The 20,233-nt window shown below is 38.9% G+C and overlaps 1 protein-coding gene across 6 annotated transcripts in view; it reads right to left on the bottom strand.

Moving 5' to 3' along the window:
* The window catches only part of APP (amyloid beta precursor protein), a 272,613-nt gene that overhangs the window by 148,542 nt on the left and 103,838 nt on the right, over positions 1-20,233 (bottom strand). For all 6 annotated transcript variants that reach the window (XM_030880953.3, XM_030880952.3, XM_030880955.2 and 3 more), the window contains exons 4-5: positions 13,064-13,176; positions 10,790-10,983 (exon numbers count right to left, since the gene is read on the bottom strand). In XM_030880953.3, coding sequence (XP_030736813.1) covers positions 10,790-10,983; positions 13,064-13,176 — 307 coding nt within the window. The remainder of the gene's footprint in view (positions 1-10,789; positions 10,984-13,063; positions 13,177-20,233) is intronic.

Below are 20,233 nucleotides of genomic sequence, written 5' to 3'. Positions count from 1 at the left end.
TTGCCAGATGAGAAAGAAGGCATACATGCCTGCAGGGCTAACAGAAAAACACGTTTCAAAATGAAGTGATGCAAGTGACCTGATATCCTAACTACATTAAGTTCAAAACAATTCTTTTACTTTTTTTTTCCAGTTCTAATTTCTTTCTTTTTTTTTAATTTTATTTTGAAAACTGAAATATAGTTGATTTACAATGTGTTAGTTTCTAGTGTACAGCAAAGTGATTGCTATACATATGTATATTCTTTTTCATATTCTTTTCTATTATTACAAGATATTGAATATCATTCCCTGTGCTATACAGTAGGACCTTGTTGTTTATCTATTGATATTTTATACACAGTTGTTTGTATTTGCTAATCCCAAATTATCCCTCTCTTCCCTTTCCCCTTTGGTAACCATAAGTTTGTTTTCTATGTCTGTGAGTCTGTTTGTTTTGTAAATAAGTTTATTTGTAACATAATTTAGATTCCACATGTAAGTGATATCATATGATATCCCTCATTCTTTATCTAACTTACTCCACTAAGTATGATAATCTCTGGGTCCACCCATGTTGCTGCAAATGGCATTATTTCATTCTTTTTTATAACTGAGTAAAATTCTATTGTGTATATATTTATGTATATATATATCCACATATATATATATATGTGGATATATATACACACACACACACACATACACACACACACCACATCTTCTTTATCCATTCATCTGTTGAGGGACATTTAGGTTGCTCCCATGTCTTGGCTATCGTAAATAGTGCTTCAGTGAATACTGGGGGTGCATGTATCTTTTCAAATTAAAGTTTTCTCTGGATATATACCCAGGAGTGGGACTGCTGGATCGTATGGTAGTTTTACTTTTAGTTTTTAAAGGAACCTCCATACTGTTTTCCAGAGTGGCTGCACCAGTTTACATTCCAACCAACAGTGTAGGAGGGTTTCCTTTTATCCACACTCTCTCCAGCATTTATTATTTGTAGACTTTTTAATGATGGCCATTCTGACTGGTGTGAGGTGATACGTTATTGTAGTTTTGATTTGCATTTCTCTGATAATTATCAATGTTGAGTATCTTTTCATGTGCCTGTTGGCCCTCTGTATGTCTTTGAATCTTAAAAAATCAAGTTACAAAAAAAAATAAAAATTCCTAGTTCAACCTTAGAATGTATTACTGGGTGTATAAACCTTTCGTCTGAATGGAAAATAAAGAGTGATTAGAAATTTTAAGTATCTAGAGCTACAATGACCAAATGACCAATACCACTAGCTACGTGTGACTACTGAGCACATGAAATGTGACAAATGACAATGAGATGGTCTGTAGGTGTAAAATATGTGCTAACTTTGAGGACCTTGTATAAAAGAAACAAACGAAAAAGATTGTGAAGTATCTCATAGATAACTATTTCATATTGGTTACATGTTGAAATAATATTTTGAATATATTGGATTAATAAAATGTTATTAAAATTAATTCACAAGTTTCTTTTTACTATTTTGACAGTGGCTATTAGAAAGTGTAAGAAGTACCTTATGTGGCTCATATTATATTTCTATGGGATAGAGCTGAGCTAAAACACAAGAGATTCTGTAACATCCATTTATGGACCACAAAATCATTACCAAAACCTATGAAAAATTTTTTAAAAATAAGCAACTCAATTTGGCCAATATTTCTTAAAGACCAATGTGCAAAATATATCTGTACATAATTTGCAGCTTGAATCCTAGCAGATAAAAGGAGAAATGATGACAATTAATTGGAAGAGAAATCGCAGTATAAATAAAAGAATACAAAGGAAGAGCAAGGGTAGGAGAAGAAAGAGTATTTCAAGGAAAAGTCAGAGAAGACTTGTAAAGGAGGTATCTTTTGGGGGGAGCATTAAAAAATACATAGGATTTGGGTTTCCCTGGTGGCACAGTGGACACGGGTTCAAGCCCTGGTCCGGGAAGATCCCACATGCAGCGGAGCAACTAAGCCCGTGAACCACAACTACTGAGCCTGCACTCTACAGCCCGCGAGCCACAACTACTGAGCCCAAGTGCCTAGAGCCTGTGCTCCGCAACAAGAGAAGCCACTGCAATGAGAAGCTCACACACCGCAATGACGAGTAGCCCCCGCTCGCCGCAACTAGAGAAAGCCCGCATGCAGCAACGAAGATCCAACGCAGCCAAAAAAAAAAAAAAAGTCAAAGCTATCTAGCAGTAACTCTAATACACTGCCTATTAAAAAAGAATACATAGGATTTTACACGTCCTGATAAGATGTAGCAACTTAGAATTGACAAATGTCTTTGTGGTACATTAACACCATTTGACAAAAAAGAAATACATTTTCAAAAGGGGCAGAGAAGTGAAAACAAAAGCTCAGAGAAAGAAATGGCCAAGCGTTTGGGGGTTTCATTTAAGGCAAATGAAACCCCCAAATTTTAGTGTAAGGCTAAAATGCAGGCTGGAGCCAAGTAATAAGAGTATTAAATGCCCTTCTGGGGAATTTACACTTTTCTATAGACAGCAGGAACCATCACTGTTTCCCAGCAAGTGTCAATAGGATTGAAAATGCAGAATAGAAACATTACGAAGGCGTGGAGTATTCCTGGGAAAAGAGTAAACAAAGGCTTGTGGGGCAAGAAGAATGAATTCCAAGGGATGGGAACAGAAGTCAAGGTCCTATAAGAACACAAGAAAGTACAAGGGTAACAGAAGAAAATAAGGCATTGATGTAGTAAGGAGTAATCAGCGAAGTTAGTCTAGTAGGAGGTAAATAATGGTCTGAATTCAGGAAGTGGCAGTTCAGGAAAACAGCATGGTTGCAGGTAGAGGTGAAGGAGCAAATGACAAGGGAGACTGAAAATAAAAGAATGGATATGTGGATGGCAAATAAACATATGAAAAGATATTTCACATCATATATCACCAGGGAAATGCAAATTAAAACAATGAGATACCACTACACACCTATTAGAATGGCCAAAATCCAGCACACGGATGACACCAAATGCTGGCAAGGGTATGGAGCAACAGAAGCTCTCATTCATTGCTGGTGGGAAGGCAGAATGGTACAGCCACTTGTTAGACAGTTTGTTGTTTCTTATAAAACTAAACAGACTCTTACCATGTGATCCAGCAACTGAGCTCCTTAATATTTACCCAAAGGAGTTGAAAACTTTGAGTCACACAAAAACCTGCACACAGGTGTTTATTCATAATTGCCAAAACTTGGAAGCAACAAAGGTGTCCTTCAGTAGGTGAATGGATAAATAAACTGTGTAGACCCAGACAATAGAATATTACTCCTCACTAAAAATAAATGAGCTATCAAGCCATGAAAAGACACGGGGGAACCTTAAATGCTTATTAGTAAGTGGAAGAACACAACAAGAAAGGGCTACATACTATAGAATTTCAACTATATGATATTCCAGAAAAGGTTAAACTATGAAAACAATAAAAAAATCAGTGGTTGCCAGGGTTTGGGAGGTTGGGAGAAATGAACAGGTGGAACACAGAGGATTTTTAGTGAAAATATTCTGTATGACATTTAGAATGATAGATGCGTGTCATCACACATTTGTCCAAACCCATTTGTCCAATATCAGAAGTGAACCCTAAAGTGAACTATGGACTTTGGGTGATAATGATGTGTCAATGCAGGTTCACTGATTGTTAACACATGTACCACTCTGGTGGCGATACTGATGATGGGGGAGGCTATGCACATGTGACACTTAGAATGATAGATGCATGTCATCACACATTTGTCCAAACCCATTTGTACAATATCAGAAGTGAACCCTAAAGTGAGCTATGGACTTTGGGTGATAATGATGGGTCAATGCAGGTTCACTGATTGTTAACACATGTACCACTCTGGTGGCGAAATTGACAATGGGGGAAGCTATGCACGTGTGGGGGCAGGGGGTATACAGGAAATCTCTGTACCTTCTGTTCAATTTTGCTGTAAACCTAAAATTACTCTAAAAAATAATCTTGGATAAATTTTTAAAAATCCAAGACAGGAAGTGGAGGTGATCAAGTGTGTAGATGTAACATAATCATAAAAGGGACGATGGGGAACCAAGAGATGGAGGAAGGTAGAAAGAGATGTTGAGGTAGAGGAGAAAATTCATTAGTTTATTCAACAAACATGTACCAAGCACCTACCCAATCGCAGGTACCACGATGCAGAAATTCACAATGGATGACCGATGACTGTGAAGGGGTCATTTGAGGAGCATGAAGGAGAGTGATGCTAAGAGCAAAGGAGAATGGAGTTGGCTTGGATCAATTGCTATATGGAAGGTGATAGGTCATCAAATAGTGATAATTCGGTGTATCTAGTAACATTAAGATCCCAGCTGATGTTACAGCATGAATAAGAAATGGAATTAACTGGTGGGGTTATATGACATGATACATCAACCTTAGAAAACTAAGAAGCAGTTAAAGGGAGAAATTAATTTTTCCCAAATATGGAGGACTGATGAAAATATCTTTAGAAAATGTGAAGGGTATCAATAAGTCCAGGATATTCAAATGAATATGTAAAAATGCTTATCCATTGGGTCCATCCTGGTCAGAAAGAACCAAAAAAAGAAAGAGGATAATGGACTAAAAGCCTGAATTGGGGAGGTGATTATTATGAGGGAAGGGTGAAATCAGTAGGACATAATTAGTGTTGTAGGTCTAAGATCAGAAGATCATATTTAGAGAGTACTGTTGAATCTGGAAACCCTATAGGTGCAGCATTTCTTAGTGATGACAGAGTTCAAGGGATGACTGTGTTGCAGACAGCAGAAATGGCACATAAATGAAGGTGACTAGGAAAAGCCAGCTACATTTCAACTGAATGTCAATTTGAACAGTGATATAACTGAAAACAGAAATAGGCAAGGTGACCATATGACCTGGTTTTGTCTAAGTCCTTTAGTTAAGACTGTGGTCCTAGTGTCAAATTTGGTTTGAATAATAAATTGTGTAGTTGCCCGAATAATAGGTAATGCAATAAATTAAAAGAAAAAGAAGTGTTAAAGAACAGTATAATAGTGCCCTACAGTTTGGTGATTGTAACAAAGAAGGCATATAGTAGTCACATAACCAGAGAGATGGGTATAAAAGAAGGTACAGTTACTGACTGGCGGTAATAAATAAATGAGGGACTTGAGGCCAGAATGGGAAGCCCTGTGGGTCTCTTACCAGGAATGGTGAGACGGGGTGTAGGAAAAGAAAGGGCCACGGAGAACTATTTCGTAAGATATGATGTTAGTAATGCTTTCAATTAGGTCAGTAAGTTGGAAGAAGTGTAGGAGGAAAAGATCAAAACACATTGAAATCTATTCCCAATAAAAAGTAGGTTTTAAAAGACACAAAAGATATGTTAATTGCGGAGGAGGGCCTGACAAAAGGCTGTCACTCTCAGGTAAAGCACAAATACCCATTTTTAATTATAAAAGTCCCTCGTATATAAATCATCATGAATGGCGGGTCACTAGCCTTGATACAGGGTTACAAGTACACAGCTAGCTCCATATGATTTTAACAGCAGTCATGGAGCTTTCTTGGTTTACTCACCATTATTTGGGTTGTTTACTAAGTACAGAGTCAATTCAGTAACAAGTGATCAAGTATCCAACAGACCGGAATAAAGAAAATGGTTGAACAACCTCAAATTTCCTTTTTAATACTGATTGCACTGGCATCATATAGTAAGAGCCCCGGTGACAAGACAAGAATCATTTCAAGAAGTCACCCTTAAACTTTCAAATCCAGATATGACTGAGGAATAATATGAAAAAGCTATAAAAATAAGAAGAAGTAAGCAACTCCAACTTTTAGACAAAGTGGCAATTAAACTCAAACCAATGGACATTTCTACACCTGGCACATGGAACACAGGTGAGGGGACCAGCCATGGACCAGAAAGCAATGCTCAGAAGATTTCCCACTGGCCAGTCCTACTCTCACTGATGTTTCCTGCCACGGGAGAAGAAGAATTTATACTATTTAACTTTCATCTCTTAGAAACATAAAGAAATATTGTAAGCATTCAGTTAACTTATGCCTTATTTCTTTCTCCCGATCTTTAGAATTTGTTTAGCTTTATGCTTGATACATTAAACTCAATTTTTCTAAACCGCGTAAAGAGGAAACACAAAAGAGCTTAACAAACAAGACAGTCATGATAAAACTGGGCAAGAGCCACCAGAGAAGCCTGCATTATTAACTGATAAATGAAAACTAGGGTACCTCAGTGTACATAGATTCTTATATATTTGTAAAACAGATTGTACTTCTGTAAAATTACTTTTAAAATTCTACAAAATGTTATTAAAAAATCTGTGCCTGACTATATAAAAATCAGAAAACTTTATATTAATTATTATAAGTCTTAAGTTCATATTTAATGTTTTATTTGGAAATCTGTAACACTAGGGAATATCTGAGAAAATACTGAAGGAAAAAGTGAAGTGATATGTCATCATCACCTTTGGGAGATGAGATAGGATGAAACTGATGGCTGAACCAGATGGCCTTTCTAACCAAAAGTTGCTGATTTTATAATTTTATGATCTGACTATAAATGTTTGCCTTTAATTAAAAAAAGTCTATAAGTTATGGGATTAAGATTCCAAAGAAAAAAAGATGAAAATATATTTCTTAAAAATCACAAAACCAGACAAAGAACTTTTTTTTTTTAACATCTTTAATGGAATATAATTGCTTTACAATGGTGTGATAGTTTCTGCTTTATAACAAAGTGAATCAGCTATATACATACATATATCCCCATATCTCCTCCCTCTTGTGTCTACCTCCCAACCCTTGTATCCCATCCCTCTAGGTGGACACAAAGCACCTGTGCTATGTGGCTGCTTCCCACTAGCTATCTATTTTATATTTGGTTGTGTATATATGTCCATGCCACTCTCTCACTTCATCCCAGATTAACTTTCCCCCTCCCCGTGTCCTCAAGTGAATTCTCTACATCTGCGTCTTTATTCCTGTCCTGTCCCTAGGTTCTTCAGAACCATTTTTTTTTTTTTTTAGATTCCATATATATTTGTGTGGGCATATGGTATTTGTTTTTCTCTTTCTGACTTACTTCACTCTGTATGACAGACTCTAGGTCCATCCACCTCACTACAAATAACTCAATTTAGTTTCCTTTTATGGCTGACTAATATTCCATTGTATATATGTGCCACATCTTCTTTATCGATTCATCTGTCAATGGACAGTTAGGTTGCTTCCATGCCCTGGCTATTGTAAATAGAGCTGCAATGAATGCTGTGGTACATGACTTTCTGAATTATGGTTTTCTCAGGGTATATGACCAGTAGTGGGATTCCTGGGTTGTATGGTAATTCTGTTTCTAGTTCTTCTGCTGAAAGATCAGCTGCTAACCTTATGGGGATTATCTTATATGTTATTTTTTGCCTTTCCCTTGCTGCTTTTAATATTTTTTCTTTGTAGTTAATTTTTGATAGTTTGATTAATATGTGTCTTGGTGTGTTTCTCCTGGGATTTATCCTGTGTGGTACTCTTTGCACTTCCTGCACTTGATCATATTAGAGAAGTTTTCTACTATAATCTCTTCAAGTATTTTCTCAGTCCCTTTCTTTTTCTCTTCTTCTTCTGGGACACCTATAATTTGAATGTTGGTGCATTTAATGTTGTCCCAGAGGTCTCTGAGACTGTCCTCAACTCTTTTCATTCTTTTTTCTTTATTCTGCTCTGCAGTAGTTATTTCCACTGTTTTATCTCCAGGTCACCTATCCATTTTCTGTCTCAGTTATCCTGCTACTGATTGCTTCTAGAGAATTTTTCATTTCATTTATTGGGCTGTTCATGATTGTTTGTTTACTCTTTAGTTCTTCTAGGTCCTTGTTAAACGTTTCTTGTATTTTCTCCATTCTATTTCCAAGATTTTGGATCATATTTACTACCATTACTCTGAATTCTTTTTCAGGTAGGCTGCCTATTTCCTCTTCATTTTTTGGTCTTATAGGTTTTTACCTTGCTCCTTCATCTGCTGTGTATTTCTCAGTCTTCTCATTTCGCTTAACTTACTGTGTTCGGGGTCTCCTTTTTGCAGGCTACAGGTTCGTAGTTCACGTTGTTTTTGGTGTCTGTCCTCAGTGTGTAAGGCTGATTCATTGGGTTGTGTTGTTTTTCTGGTGGAGGGGACTGGTGCCTGTGTTCTGGTGTATGAGGCTGCATAGTGTCTTTCTGGCAGGCAGAATGGCTTCCGGTGGTATGTTTTGGGGTGTCTGTGACCTTATTATGATTTTACGCAGCCTCTCTCTGGGTGGGGTTGTGTTCTGTCTTGCTAGTTGTTTGCCATATGATGTTGAGCACTGTAGCTTGCTGGTCAGTGAGTGGAGCTGGGTCTTAGCATTGAGATGGAGATCTCTGAGAGAGGTTTCATTGTATGATATTATGTGCAGCCAATTATGTGCAGCCGGGAGGTCTCTGGTGGACCAATGTCAGGAACTTGCCTCTCCCACCTTAGAGGCTCAGGCCTGACACCCAGCCAGAGCACCAAGACCCTGTCAGTCACACGGCTCAGAAGAAAAGGGAGAGAAAAGAATAAAGAAAGAAAGAAAAAAGTGAAATAAAGTAAATAAGGTTTTTAAAATAAAAAAAAATATATATTAAAGATTAAAAAAACAGGTAAGAAAGAAGAGAGCAACCAAACTAAGAAACAAATCCACCAATGATAACAAGGGCTAAAAACTATACTTAAAAAAAAAAAGAAAAGAAAATGGACAGACAGAATCCTAGGACAAATGGTAAAAGCAAAGCTGTACAGACAAAATCATACAAAAAAGCATACACATACACGCTTGCAAAAAGAGAAAAAGAAAAAACATATATATATATATATATATATATAAAAAATAAAAAGGAAGCGGGCAACCAAATCAATAGACAAATCTACCAATGATAATAAGCTCTAAATACTAAACTAAGATAAACATAAAACCAGAAACAAATTAGATGCAGAAAGTAGATCCCATTTATAGTTGCTCCCAAAGTCCACTGCCTCAGTTTTGGGATGATTCGTTGTCTATTCAGGTATTCCACAGATGCAGGTACATCAAGTTGATTGTGGAGATTTAATCCACTGCTCCTGAGGCTGCTGGGAGAGATTTCCCTTTCTCTTCTTTGTTCGCACAGCTCCTGGGGTTCAGCTTTGGATTTGGCCCTGCCTCTGAGTGTAGGTCACCTGAGGGTGTCTGTTCTCCGCCCAGACAGGGTGGGGTTACAGGAGCAGCTGATTAGTGGGTCTGGCTCACTCAGGCCAGGGGGAAGGAGGGGTACAGAATGCGGGGTGAGCCTGCAGTGGCAGAGGCTGACATGACGTTGCACCAGCCTGAGGTGCGCCGTGTGTTCTTCCAGGGAAGTTGTCCCTGGATCATGGGACTCTGGCAGTGGCGGGCTGCACAGGCTCCCGGGAGGGGAGGTGAGGAGAGTGACCTGTGCTCGCACACAGGCTTCTTGGTGGCTGTAGCAGCAGCCTTAGCATCTCATGCCCGTTTCTGTGGTCCGCGCTGATAGCTGCGGCTCGCACCCGTCTGTGGAGCTCGTTTAGGCAGTGCTCTGAGTCCCCTCTCCTCGCGCACCCCGAAACAATGGTCTCTTGCCTCTTAGGTATTTCCAGACTTTTTCCTGGGCTCCCTCCCGGCTAGCTGTGGCGCACTATGCCCCTGCAGGCTGTGTTCACGCAGCCAACCCCAGTCCTCTCCCTGGGATCTGACCTCCGAAGCCCGAGCCTCAGCTCCCAGCTCCCACCTGCCCAGGCGCCTGGGCAGACAAGCGTCTCTGGCTGGTGAGTGCTTGTTGGCACCAATCCTCTGTGCAGGAATCTCTCTGCTTTGCCCCTGCACCCCTGTTTTTGTGCTCTCCTCCATGGCTCCGAAGCTTCTCCCCCACCCACCCCCATCTCCGCCAATGAAGGGGCTTCCTAGTGTGTGGAAACGTTTCCTCCTTCACAGCTCCCTCCCTGAGCTGCAGGTCCTGTCCCTATTCTTTTGTCTCTGTTTTTAATTTTTTCTTTTGCCTTACCCAGGTATGTGGGGAGTTTCTTGCCTTTTGGGAGGTCTGAGGTCTTCTGCCAGCATTCAGTAGGTGTTCTCTAGGAGTTGTTCCACATGTAGATGTATTTCTGATGTATTTGTGGGGCGGAAGGTGATCTCCACGTCTTACTCCTCCGCCATCTTGAAGGTCCCTCCCAGTTAAAGAACTTTAGCAAATGTTTAAGTTTGTCTCTGAGTTCATTTATATAGGAAAAGATGACAAAACACAAAAACCCCAGAAAAACAAAAACCCACAATAACAGAAACAAAACCAAACCTTGCTTAACAAAAATTCAGTTTTAGCTAATGAGTGATGAAATGATTCCTAAATCCCCCCTGCAAATTTCTAAATTACAGACCAAAACAAAATGCCATGTCGTGCACCCAGATCTCAATTCTCTGTAGTACTACCAGTGACCTATTATAACATCAGTAGAATTTTGATCCCAACTCTTGAGAGTACAATAAAATAGTTAAAATTAACTCAGTGATGGCTGATCAATTATACTAAAATTAAATGGTAGGCCATAACCAGAACAGAACCTCATGGTTAGATTTTTTTTCCATAAAAACAAAATCTGATAGGAGTGGGCAGAGATTATTTAAATGAGAAACAGAAAGATAGATAGATTTATAGAAGAAAAAAACTATGTGCTAGATGTTCTGGCACCTACAAAAGACCAAACATAAAGGCCACCTTACCTCCCATCTGCATAGTCTGTATCTGCTCCACCCCACCAGACATCCGAGTCATCCTCCTCTGCGTCTGCTGAGTCAATATTGTCACTTTCGTCGGCCAGTGGGCAACAAACAAACTCCACCCCTCTGAACTTGTCAATTCCACAGGGCAGCAGCATGCCATAGTCATGCAAGTTGGTACTCTTCTCACTACAGGTCTACAAAAGGTAAGGAGAAAACGGTGAGAGTACTGGAATAGATGTGCTTCATTGTAGGAAAATCTCAATCATAACAACACACAGGCCCAGTGTATCAAGAACCAATTTCACAATGGAAAGAATCATTTGCTTTTCGAGGGGATTTACAACAGAGTTTCTTTAGCACAGGCTTTTTTGGTACCCTTAATTTTTAACTTTGTTACTTATTTAATAAGGGTACGTTGTTATACTATAGAAATTAATTAAAAAATAGAATAGAAACTAATTGGGAGCTAAGATGTAGAAGAGGCTGCATTGTGAATAGTTATCAGAGAATCAGTGCTTTCTGGCTTCATTAGCATATCAGGAAGTAGTGACAGTTTCACGTATATCCCCCCAACCCACTTCTACCTCCCTTATGTATGGAAGCCTCTCTCACTCAGACCTATCGCATTCTAGAAATTCTAACTGTCTTGGCTCACTTCCAAAATAACAATCCCGGGAAGAGAAGAAATTATCCTCTGCTATGAATCAGAACTTAAAGTCAATAGAGATTTCTCCTTCAATATCCTTTTGCTTTCCTGGGATTTGCTAAATTCCCACACATTTAGATTAACATAAAGCTTTGAAAGCATCCAGCGGTGACAGATGATAATTCAACACACATAGGTAAACAATGAAATTTTACGAGTGTATTTTGACCTCATAGGAATTAGAGTCATTTTGTTTCTTAGCAACAACAACAAAAAATTTTTTAACTCAAGAAGAAATGAAAAATGACGTTATCAGATGGGTACTGGGCTTTAAATTACTTAGTTTGTTTTCTTAATATCTGCTCTTAAACATTTTTATATAAAGACAAGGTCACTTGCCAGCAAATTAAAACATATTATTTTAAAAAAGGCAAAATTAATGCTGAATCTTAAGTGGTGTTTTCTGCCTAATAGCGTTAAGGCTATGATGCAATGTTTAAATGAAGGTAGATCAGGGTTTTTCAACCTCAGTATCATTGACATTTTGGACCAGATCATTCTTCAGGGCAAGGGGAGAGGAAAAGCTGTCCTGTTCACTGAAGAATGTTTAGCAGAAGCTCTGGCCTCTGGCCACCAATGCCAGTAGTACCACCCCTTAAGCCAATAATGTCTCCAGACAATGGCTCATGTTTCTGGGAAGGGATGTGGAGTAAAACTGACTCCATTTGAGAATCACTGAGCTAGATAAAGTAGGCTAATTCTAGGAGACTGATCGCATTACAAAAAAACTATACAAATTTACTAGAAAAACCTCATAATATATCAAAGGGACAAAGTAGTTTTGAAGGTAGTAATATCAAAAAGTGACATTTGGGGAATCCCCTGGCGGTCCAGTGGTTAGGACTCTGCGCTTCCACTGCTGAGGGCCCGGGTTTGATTCCTGGTGGGGGAACTAAAATCCCACCAGCCATGTGGCACGGCCCCCCCCTCAAAAAAGGTGACATTTTTATGCTAACTTTTTTATGTCTCTTATCAGCTTTGCCAAAAGCAGGGGTTAGCAAAGCTTAGAATTGGTGACATAGACTCATCTACTATGGATCAATGAAGGTGGTGGCACGGCATATGGTGAACACAAAATTGGGTGGCACAACTTAGAAACTGAGCTTTCTAACTGTAGCTTTCAGGTTGGTACAGGACAAGCTATTGTTCTCCCACTGTATTCCCGAACAGATAATAGAGAAAAAGGTTAAATCCTGAAAACTTGGTATATGACAAAAGAAAACAAGAGATAAATTAAAAAGAAATTTTAAAGGTATGTTTGAAGGTTTATAGGGAGTATAAAATTGTAGTTTCTAAATTATAAAACATGGCATAGACATAACAAATCTAACTAAATATAAAATACTCATGGATGGTTTTTTAAATAATAATAACTTATTTATCAACACAGCTGTTGCCTCAAGATATCCTCTTAAAATATTTATGAAGTCTTTTATTTTTAACAATAATAATTTTAAAAACATATTTATCAACACAGCTGTTGCCTTCAAATACCCTCTAAAATGTCACTGCCCATAGTTCCTAGGAAGTCTTCACTTTAAAAGTAGAAAGAATGAATGGGTGGGTACCTCTTTGGCAACGGTGTGCCAGTGAAGGTGGGTTTCACAAACATCCATCCTCTCCTGGTGTAAGAATTTGCACTTGTCGGGAACGAGGAGAGCATCGCTTACAAACTCACCAACTGCAAGAAAGGAAAACAGCTTCATGTCATCCCATCTGCATCCCAAGGGCCTTATCCCAGTGACAGTAACAAGGAAAGATGGGCTGAAAGAACTTCAGAGAGGTTATACAGCTTTTAGAATGGTGAAGTAATCAATCCAGGAAAGACTAGTACCTTTAGAATGTTGAGTCCTGCTTCCTTAAACAGCCAAGTTCCTTGCCACATTACCTTGATGGTTAAAATACTTCCTACATGTCTTAAGTGAAACTTTAACTTAACTAGTATGAATCTCTGACTGCAAATTAATCATATAAAAAATTGCCATTCAATTGCGACAAGGATTAAAAAATGACAGATTGACACTGCCTAGGCAATCACTGGGAAGAATCAAAATAGATGATTGTCCACTCCTCTTTCTTGGACATTTTAATCTCTTTGTAAGCTAATAGAAAATTTAGCATTTTTCTACTTCCTAAACAAACAAAATCTATATATACACATATGTGTATTATTATTATTTTAATATATGCTTAGTGTTTTTATTTTATTTTATTTTTTGATCATCAAGAAATTTAATTAAAGTAATGGTTACTTTTCAAGTGTATGGAATCACAGAGGAAAACAGAGAAATTCAACTAGATCCATAAAATTTTACTTCTTAAAAAAATATCTAGGGCTTCCCTGGTGGCGTAGTGGTCGAGGGTCCGCCTGCCGATGCAGGGGACACGGGTTCGTGCCCCGGTCCGGGAAGATCCCACATGCCGCAGAGCGGCTGGGCCCGTGAGCCATGGCCACTGAGCCTGCGCGTCCGGAGCCTGTGCTCCGCAACGGGAGAGGACACAACAGTGAGAGGCTCGCATACCGCAAAAAAAAAAAAAAAAAAAAAAATATATATATATATATATATATATACACACACATATATATATCTGAAGCAAATATACATATGTGTATTATATGTTTATATACAATACACATATATACACAGAGAGTTTAATTCAATTAAATTATGAAAACTCCTTAGACTTTTGCTATATATATTTTTAAAATTGTATATCATGCAAACTATTTTTAGCATTGCTGGTACTTCAGATATAAAGATATTATTGATACATAAAGTCCTATAAGAATTCACATTCTCATAAGGGTGAAAGTTGGATAATTACAACATAATGTATAAGCTGTGGGCTTAATTTTTTTTTTTTTCTTTTTTGCGGTACGCGGGCCTCTCACTGCTGTGGCCTCTCCCGTTGCGGAGCACAGGCTCCGGACGCGCAGGCTCAGCAGCCATGGCTCACGGGCCCAGCCGCTCTGCGGCATGTGGGATCTTCCCGGACCGAGGCACGAACCCGTGTCCCCTGCATCGGCAGGCGGACTCTCAACCACTGTGCCACCAGGGAAGCGCTGTGGGCTTAATTTTTATTTGCTTTGTTCACTACAGTATCCCCAGCTTTCAGCATAGATTCTGAACACAGTAGGCAATAAATGTCTTGATGAATGAAGAAATTAAACGCTGTAATAGAGATAAAGTGATGGGCCAACATAGTGAACATATCTGTTTGGGTGTGCTGGGAAAGACCTCAAAATAGAAATAACGTTAGAGATGAGTCTAAATGGATGAGCAGGAGTGTGACATGTAGGAAATGAATGGGAAGTTGCAAGATGTAAGGACAGTATCTATCTTGTTTAACGTCCTATTCCCAATCCATGGTCCAGTGTTGGCAAACATGACCATATTGGATGGATGGATGGTTGGAAGGATGGCAAAAGGAAACTTTCTGTGCAAAGAAAGAATAAGGGACAAAGCATATCTGTAGAAGACACAGAAGTTCACTGTGGCTGGAACACATGGTAAGTGGGAAAAAATGTCCAGAAATAAATAAGACTGGAGAAATATGGTGGACTCCAGTTTTAGAGTCTAAGGTTTTACATGCCATTTTGGACGCAACATCGGCCAAAGGCTATTTTAAACAAGAATGATGTGCTCAAGTTTGATTTTCAGGTAAACTTTTTAATCAAGTGAAGGATGGACTAGCGTTTTGAGACCAAGAAAGCAGGGAGACCACTGAGTAAGGTACTGCAATCCTTCAAGCAAGACATGCGAGAAGAGATTTAAAGCAACGACTACAAATGAGCAAGGAATACAAGTTGTCCACATATCAGAAAGACAAGAACAATATTTTTACTTTCATAGTCCATTACCTGAAATTTTCTGAAATGCTACATAAAGAGATAAATGTCCTAAGAAGGGGAAGAAAAAAACTTTTCAATCCCATTATATAAAAGGGGCTTGTGGGACCTTAGTCCCGACCAGGGATTGAACCCGGGCCCTTGGCAGTGAAAGTGCAGAGCCCTAACCACTGGACCACTGGGGAATTCCCTAAAAGTGTTCTTTAAAACTCTCTTTCTGGGCTTCCCTGGTGGCGCAGTGGTTGAGAGTCCGCCTGCCGATGCAGGGGACTCAGGTTCGTGCCCCGGTCCGGGTGGATCCCACATGCCGCGGAGCGGCTGGGCCCGTGGGACATGGCCGCTGGGCCTGCGCGTCCGAATCCTGTGCTCTGCAACGGGAGAGATCACAACAGTGAGAGGCCCGCGTACAGCAAAAAAAAAAAAAACGGAAAAAAACCTCTTTCTATAAAGGTGCTTAAATTTTAGTCTGTTTCTAGCTGAAACATGCACGTCTCATGATATTTACGTATTTAGTTTAATAAATAAAATTTAGATAAAATCTAAGCAAATCACAGGGGACAAACAGCGTCATCTTGTCATTCCTCAAATCTTTGAAACAATCGGTGGTGCCCACAGCATTGTATTGTGAGTCACAGAGAATGCAAGAATTAATGAGACACGTTGCTCCCAAGGGCTGTGTGCAGTTGGTACTTGGTGAGAAAGGAACCCTTGAGTCCATGGAGTGGCTAGTTCTCCATATGCATCACTGCATCTCAGCTCCACAACAGCTGTGTGATGGATCTCTTATAATATAAATCTCATTTCCCAGAAACATGTCTAAGGCCGCCTACCTTCAGGAGATTATAACCTAGCCCCAGAGATAAACATTAAGATATAAACTATAAGGAAAGAAATGACATAATGCAAGTGATGTCACATTTTTCTTTTGCTTTTACATAGAATACTGTAAAACAAAAGAACAAATAAGACAAACAAACAAAACAAACTAAAACCAGATGAGTTGGGAGAATGGAAAAAAAATCCTCATCCAAAACCAATATACCTTTCTCCAAGTGGACTCTTCATGGTTTCTCAGGGCAGGCAATCAACCATAGCAAGAATACTTTATATCTGAGGCATCCCAATTTTCAAGGCCACAGGAGGCCAGAAGTGACCAGTGGCCTGAAGATGCTTGCCTGATATATTAGCTCTGGTCTGTCAAGCCATACTGCCATATCTACAAATGTCCGAAATAGTAAGCAATGTTTTTCTATTTTACAAGTAGTTATCGGGAAAGATTCAATGTCTGGCCCAAAGCTATTAAATCAGTTTATGAGACAATCAGGAGAAGATATCAGATACTCCCAACTTTGTCCTGAAATAGTTCTTGTGGCATAAACTGGGTAATAGCTGCCAGACAACAGTGTCTTGTTTTACTTGACCTTAGGCCAGTCTGCTGAGGAGTAGATTTTAATGCAAAGTCAAAGTCACTGAAAGATAGTTACCCTGGTAAAATCTAATGTTCATCAAAAGGACATGTATAGCATTAATTTATAAAAGGATATTTGATTTTTTTTTTAATTCGGAAAATGACACTTCATTTCATCGTGTAAAGATGCTCTTAGGTTTCTAATATTGCACAGAAGCCAAGAAATGTATGTCCCTCAAATGAGATTGTTTTTTTAAAGGACTAATACTGGTTATTTAATAGGCCCTCGGGACTAATGGCAAAATAGAAAACTCATTGTACTCTAACATCAAAATAAAATTCAGCAAAGACTGGATTTTACAACCTTGCTTATATTACTTTCAAAACTGATGAAACATACTAGAATGTTACACATCAGAAATTTTAAAGTAATTAAACCAAAAAAATCTGTTAAAATTTTTTTAATAAGGAATTAAAGAGAAGTAGTAAAAATACAACAAGTCCTTTTTCAGAAACGGGTTTAGTTTAACATGGTTTACGTTTCCTCTCTTTTTAATTCTAAAAGCATTATTCTTAAAAACCTATGATATGACAGAGGATTATGTGGGAACTCTCTGTACTTTCCACTCAATTTTGCTGTGAACCTAAAATTGCTCTAAAAAATAGTTGTTTAATTTAAAAAAATCTGATAGTATATATACCTGGAGTTTCCATATAGAACCATGCACACTTTAATTTTTTTTAAAACAAACCTTCTGTTTATTTGGTTTGATCCTCAGGTAAAAAAAAAATTAACAGAATTCAAGTGAAAGAGACCAAAATAAATTAAGTATCATAATAAGATAATTAAGTATCATAATGTTTCAGCTAATGCTGAACTTTAGGAATTTGGCACCATTTAATCCTAGTGGTTCAATTCAGTGTACACTGTGCATATTTACTGATAATCATACAACCTGGTTTCTTGTTTTAAAAATTCACAATTTATATTACACACACTGCAATTGAAAGGGAATTTTCACAGCTAAGGAACAAAATCTGTGCTTGGCTTCTTAGCTAAAAAGTCTTGGCAAGGTAAACAATAATGCCAAATTCAGCTGAGACTCTGCAGGCATCAATCCACTGGCTCTTTGGTGGTCTTTGAGAGGATTGGCTTACTTAAATTACCTCATTTTGCAGATGGGAGGGAAATAATCCAGGTCAAGTGGCCTGCCCACAGAGCCAGCTGGCGGTGGAACTGGCCTGAAAATCTGAATCTCTGGCCTCTCCATCCAAGTGTGGTAACTCAACTTGCTGCCATTTAAAGTCTGCTCGAAATGGGTTACTTGGCTAATTCCCTTTGGCTTTTATAAAAGTAGATTCACTTTTGTACTACAAAATACTTCAGTGTTGTGATCTACAATGTGGTCAGTTTGACAATAAAACTGGATTTAAATTAGCTAGCAAGTCACGTGAAACAGCTGAAAATGCATTCTACTGCACAGAATAGAGCACAGGATAAACACAGAAGAGAATGCATGACAAACAGTGGCTTAAAAACACGATGGGAGGGCTTCCCTGGTGGCGCCGTGGTTGAGAGTCCACTTGCTGATGCAGGGGACACGGGTTCGTGCCCCGGTCCGGGAAGATCCCACATGCCGCAGAGCGGCTGTGCCCATGAGCCATGGCCGCTGAGCCTGCACGTCTGGAGTCTGTGCTCCGCAATGGGAGAGGCCACAACAGTGAGAGCCCCGCGTATCGCAAACAAAACAAAACAAAACAAAAAAATCACGATGGGATTATTTCTCTGCAGTAAGAAGTCTGGTATTGAGGCTGAAGCTACTGCAGATGTTCAATGCTGCCCTCAGGGACTAGGTTATTCCTATCTTTCTGCACTGCTGTCCTTAGCATGTTGGCATTTGTCATGATGTCTTATGGTCACAGAATCTTAAGACTTCATATCCAAGTTTCAGACAGGAACAGGAAGAAAAGGCCAAGAGATGAAGGTTTTTGGGTATGTTTTTTTTCCCTATGAAAGCTTTGCTGTCTTACATGGGAGGAACACCCTCCCCAGTACCCACATCCTATATACCATAGCTATGTTATCTGGCACACTAAGCTGCAAGGGAATCTGCAAAAAGTATTTCTGGCTGAGCACACTGTCACCGTGAATTAAAAAAATCTGGAATTCTGTTCGAAAAGAAGAATTGGAAATGAATATTAAACAGGCAAGTACTATGAAATTTGAAGATAGGAATGTATTTTTCAATCTCTTTATGTTCCTTTTCAAGAGACAGATGATTCCAGGAAGAAAATAGAATAGAGCGAAAGTATTACAACTAAAACCAAAGAGACTGTGAATCCATGGCACAGGGAGGGAGAAAAGGGGGGAAAGGATATCAGAGGAAAGAAGAGAATTTCTCAAAACTGAGGCTGCTAAGTTTTTGAGAGTCAGGGATTGAACAGATTGATTAAAAAAGATTGATTAAAGATTGATTAAAAGATTGATTAAAAGATTGATTAAAAGATTGATTAAAAAAGATTGATTGATTAAATTGATTGATTAAAAAAGATTCCAGAACCACACATATGTTCTTCAAGACACAGAAAGCTCAGATGAATAAACTGTGTTTCCATGAATTCACAAAGACTAAAATGGTGTTGGCTAGAAACATCTGAAGTCTTTGTATTTTGGCCCAAGGTGTAACCTCTCTTCCTTGTCTCTCAAGAGTTAAGGGAAAGGGGGCGGAAGAACATTCTAGCAATGGAATTCCTGAAAAATGGCAAAGCCTCAGTTTCCTTCCTTGGGCTATACTCTTCTATGAGAGATGAGATGTGGCCCAGACCTGGCTCTCGAAGGTAAGATTCAATAGTTCCAGTAATTCTGGACCCTGTGCCCACCACTGGCCTAAATGCTTCCTGGACATCATCTCACATCACACTCAGAACCACACACCAAAGCAGCTATAATGATCTCACTTTATAAGAGAAGAAGGTGAGACTAAGATGTTACATAATCAGCCCAGCTCACACATGTGGTAAATGGTGGAGTTGGGAGTATGAGTTAATATTCATAAAGCACTCAACTCAGTGCCCACAACAAAGGTGCTCAATAAATTATTTTATTAGTATTATTACTAATACTTTTTCCCCAGTATGTCATCGACCACTAAGTCTTCTCATATTAATACTAATTATAGTTACTTAGAACAGTAACAGCTACTGAAGGCAATAGGGTTTTATTTTCATTACACCATCTCCACCAAGTTATAGTTCTATAGATAAATGGTATTACATTTGAGTATTGCTTATGATGTGAGAGGAAAAAACAGTGGTCATTAGGGTGGGGTGGAATCCCTAGGACAGGAGAAGTAGGGAATCCGAGTGATCAGTGCTTTCGCCTTTCGCACAGGACTCGCGAGCCCTGGCTGTGGGGTTTTTCCTGAATCCCCTCCGTTGCTCACTGTCCTTCATTCACTAACTCTCCACTGCATACCTTCT

This window comes from Globicephala melas, chromosome 4 (assembly GCF_963455315.2).
Source record: "Globicephala melas chromosome 4, mGloMel1.2, whole genome shotgun sequence".
NCBI lineage: Eukaryota > Metazoa > Chordata > Mammalia > Artiodactyla > Delphinidae > Globicephala > Globicephala melas.
The sequence above is the reverse complement of the archived record's forward strand: the minus strand, read 5'-3'. Positions and strand labels throughout refer to the sequence as shown.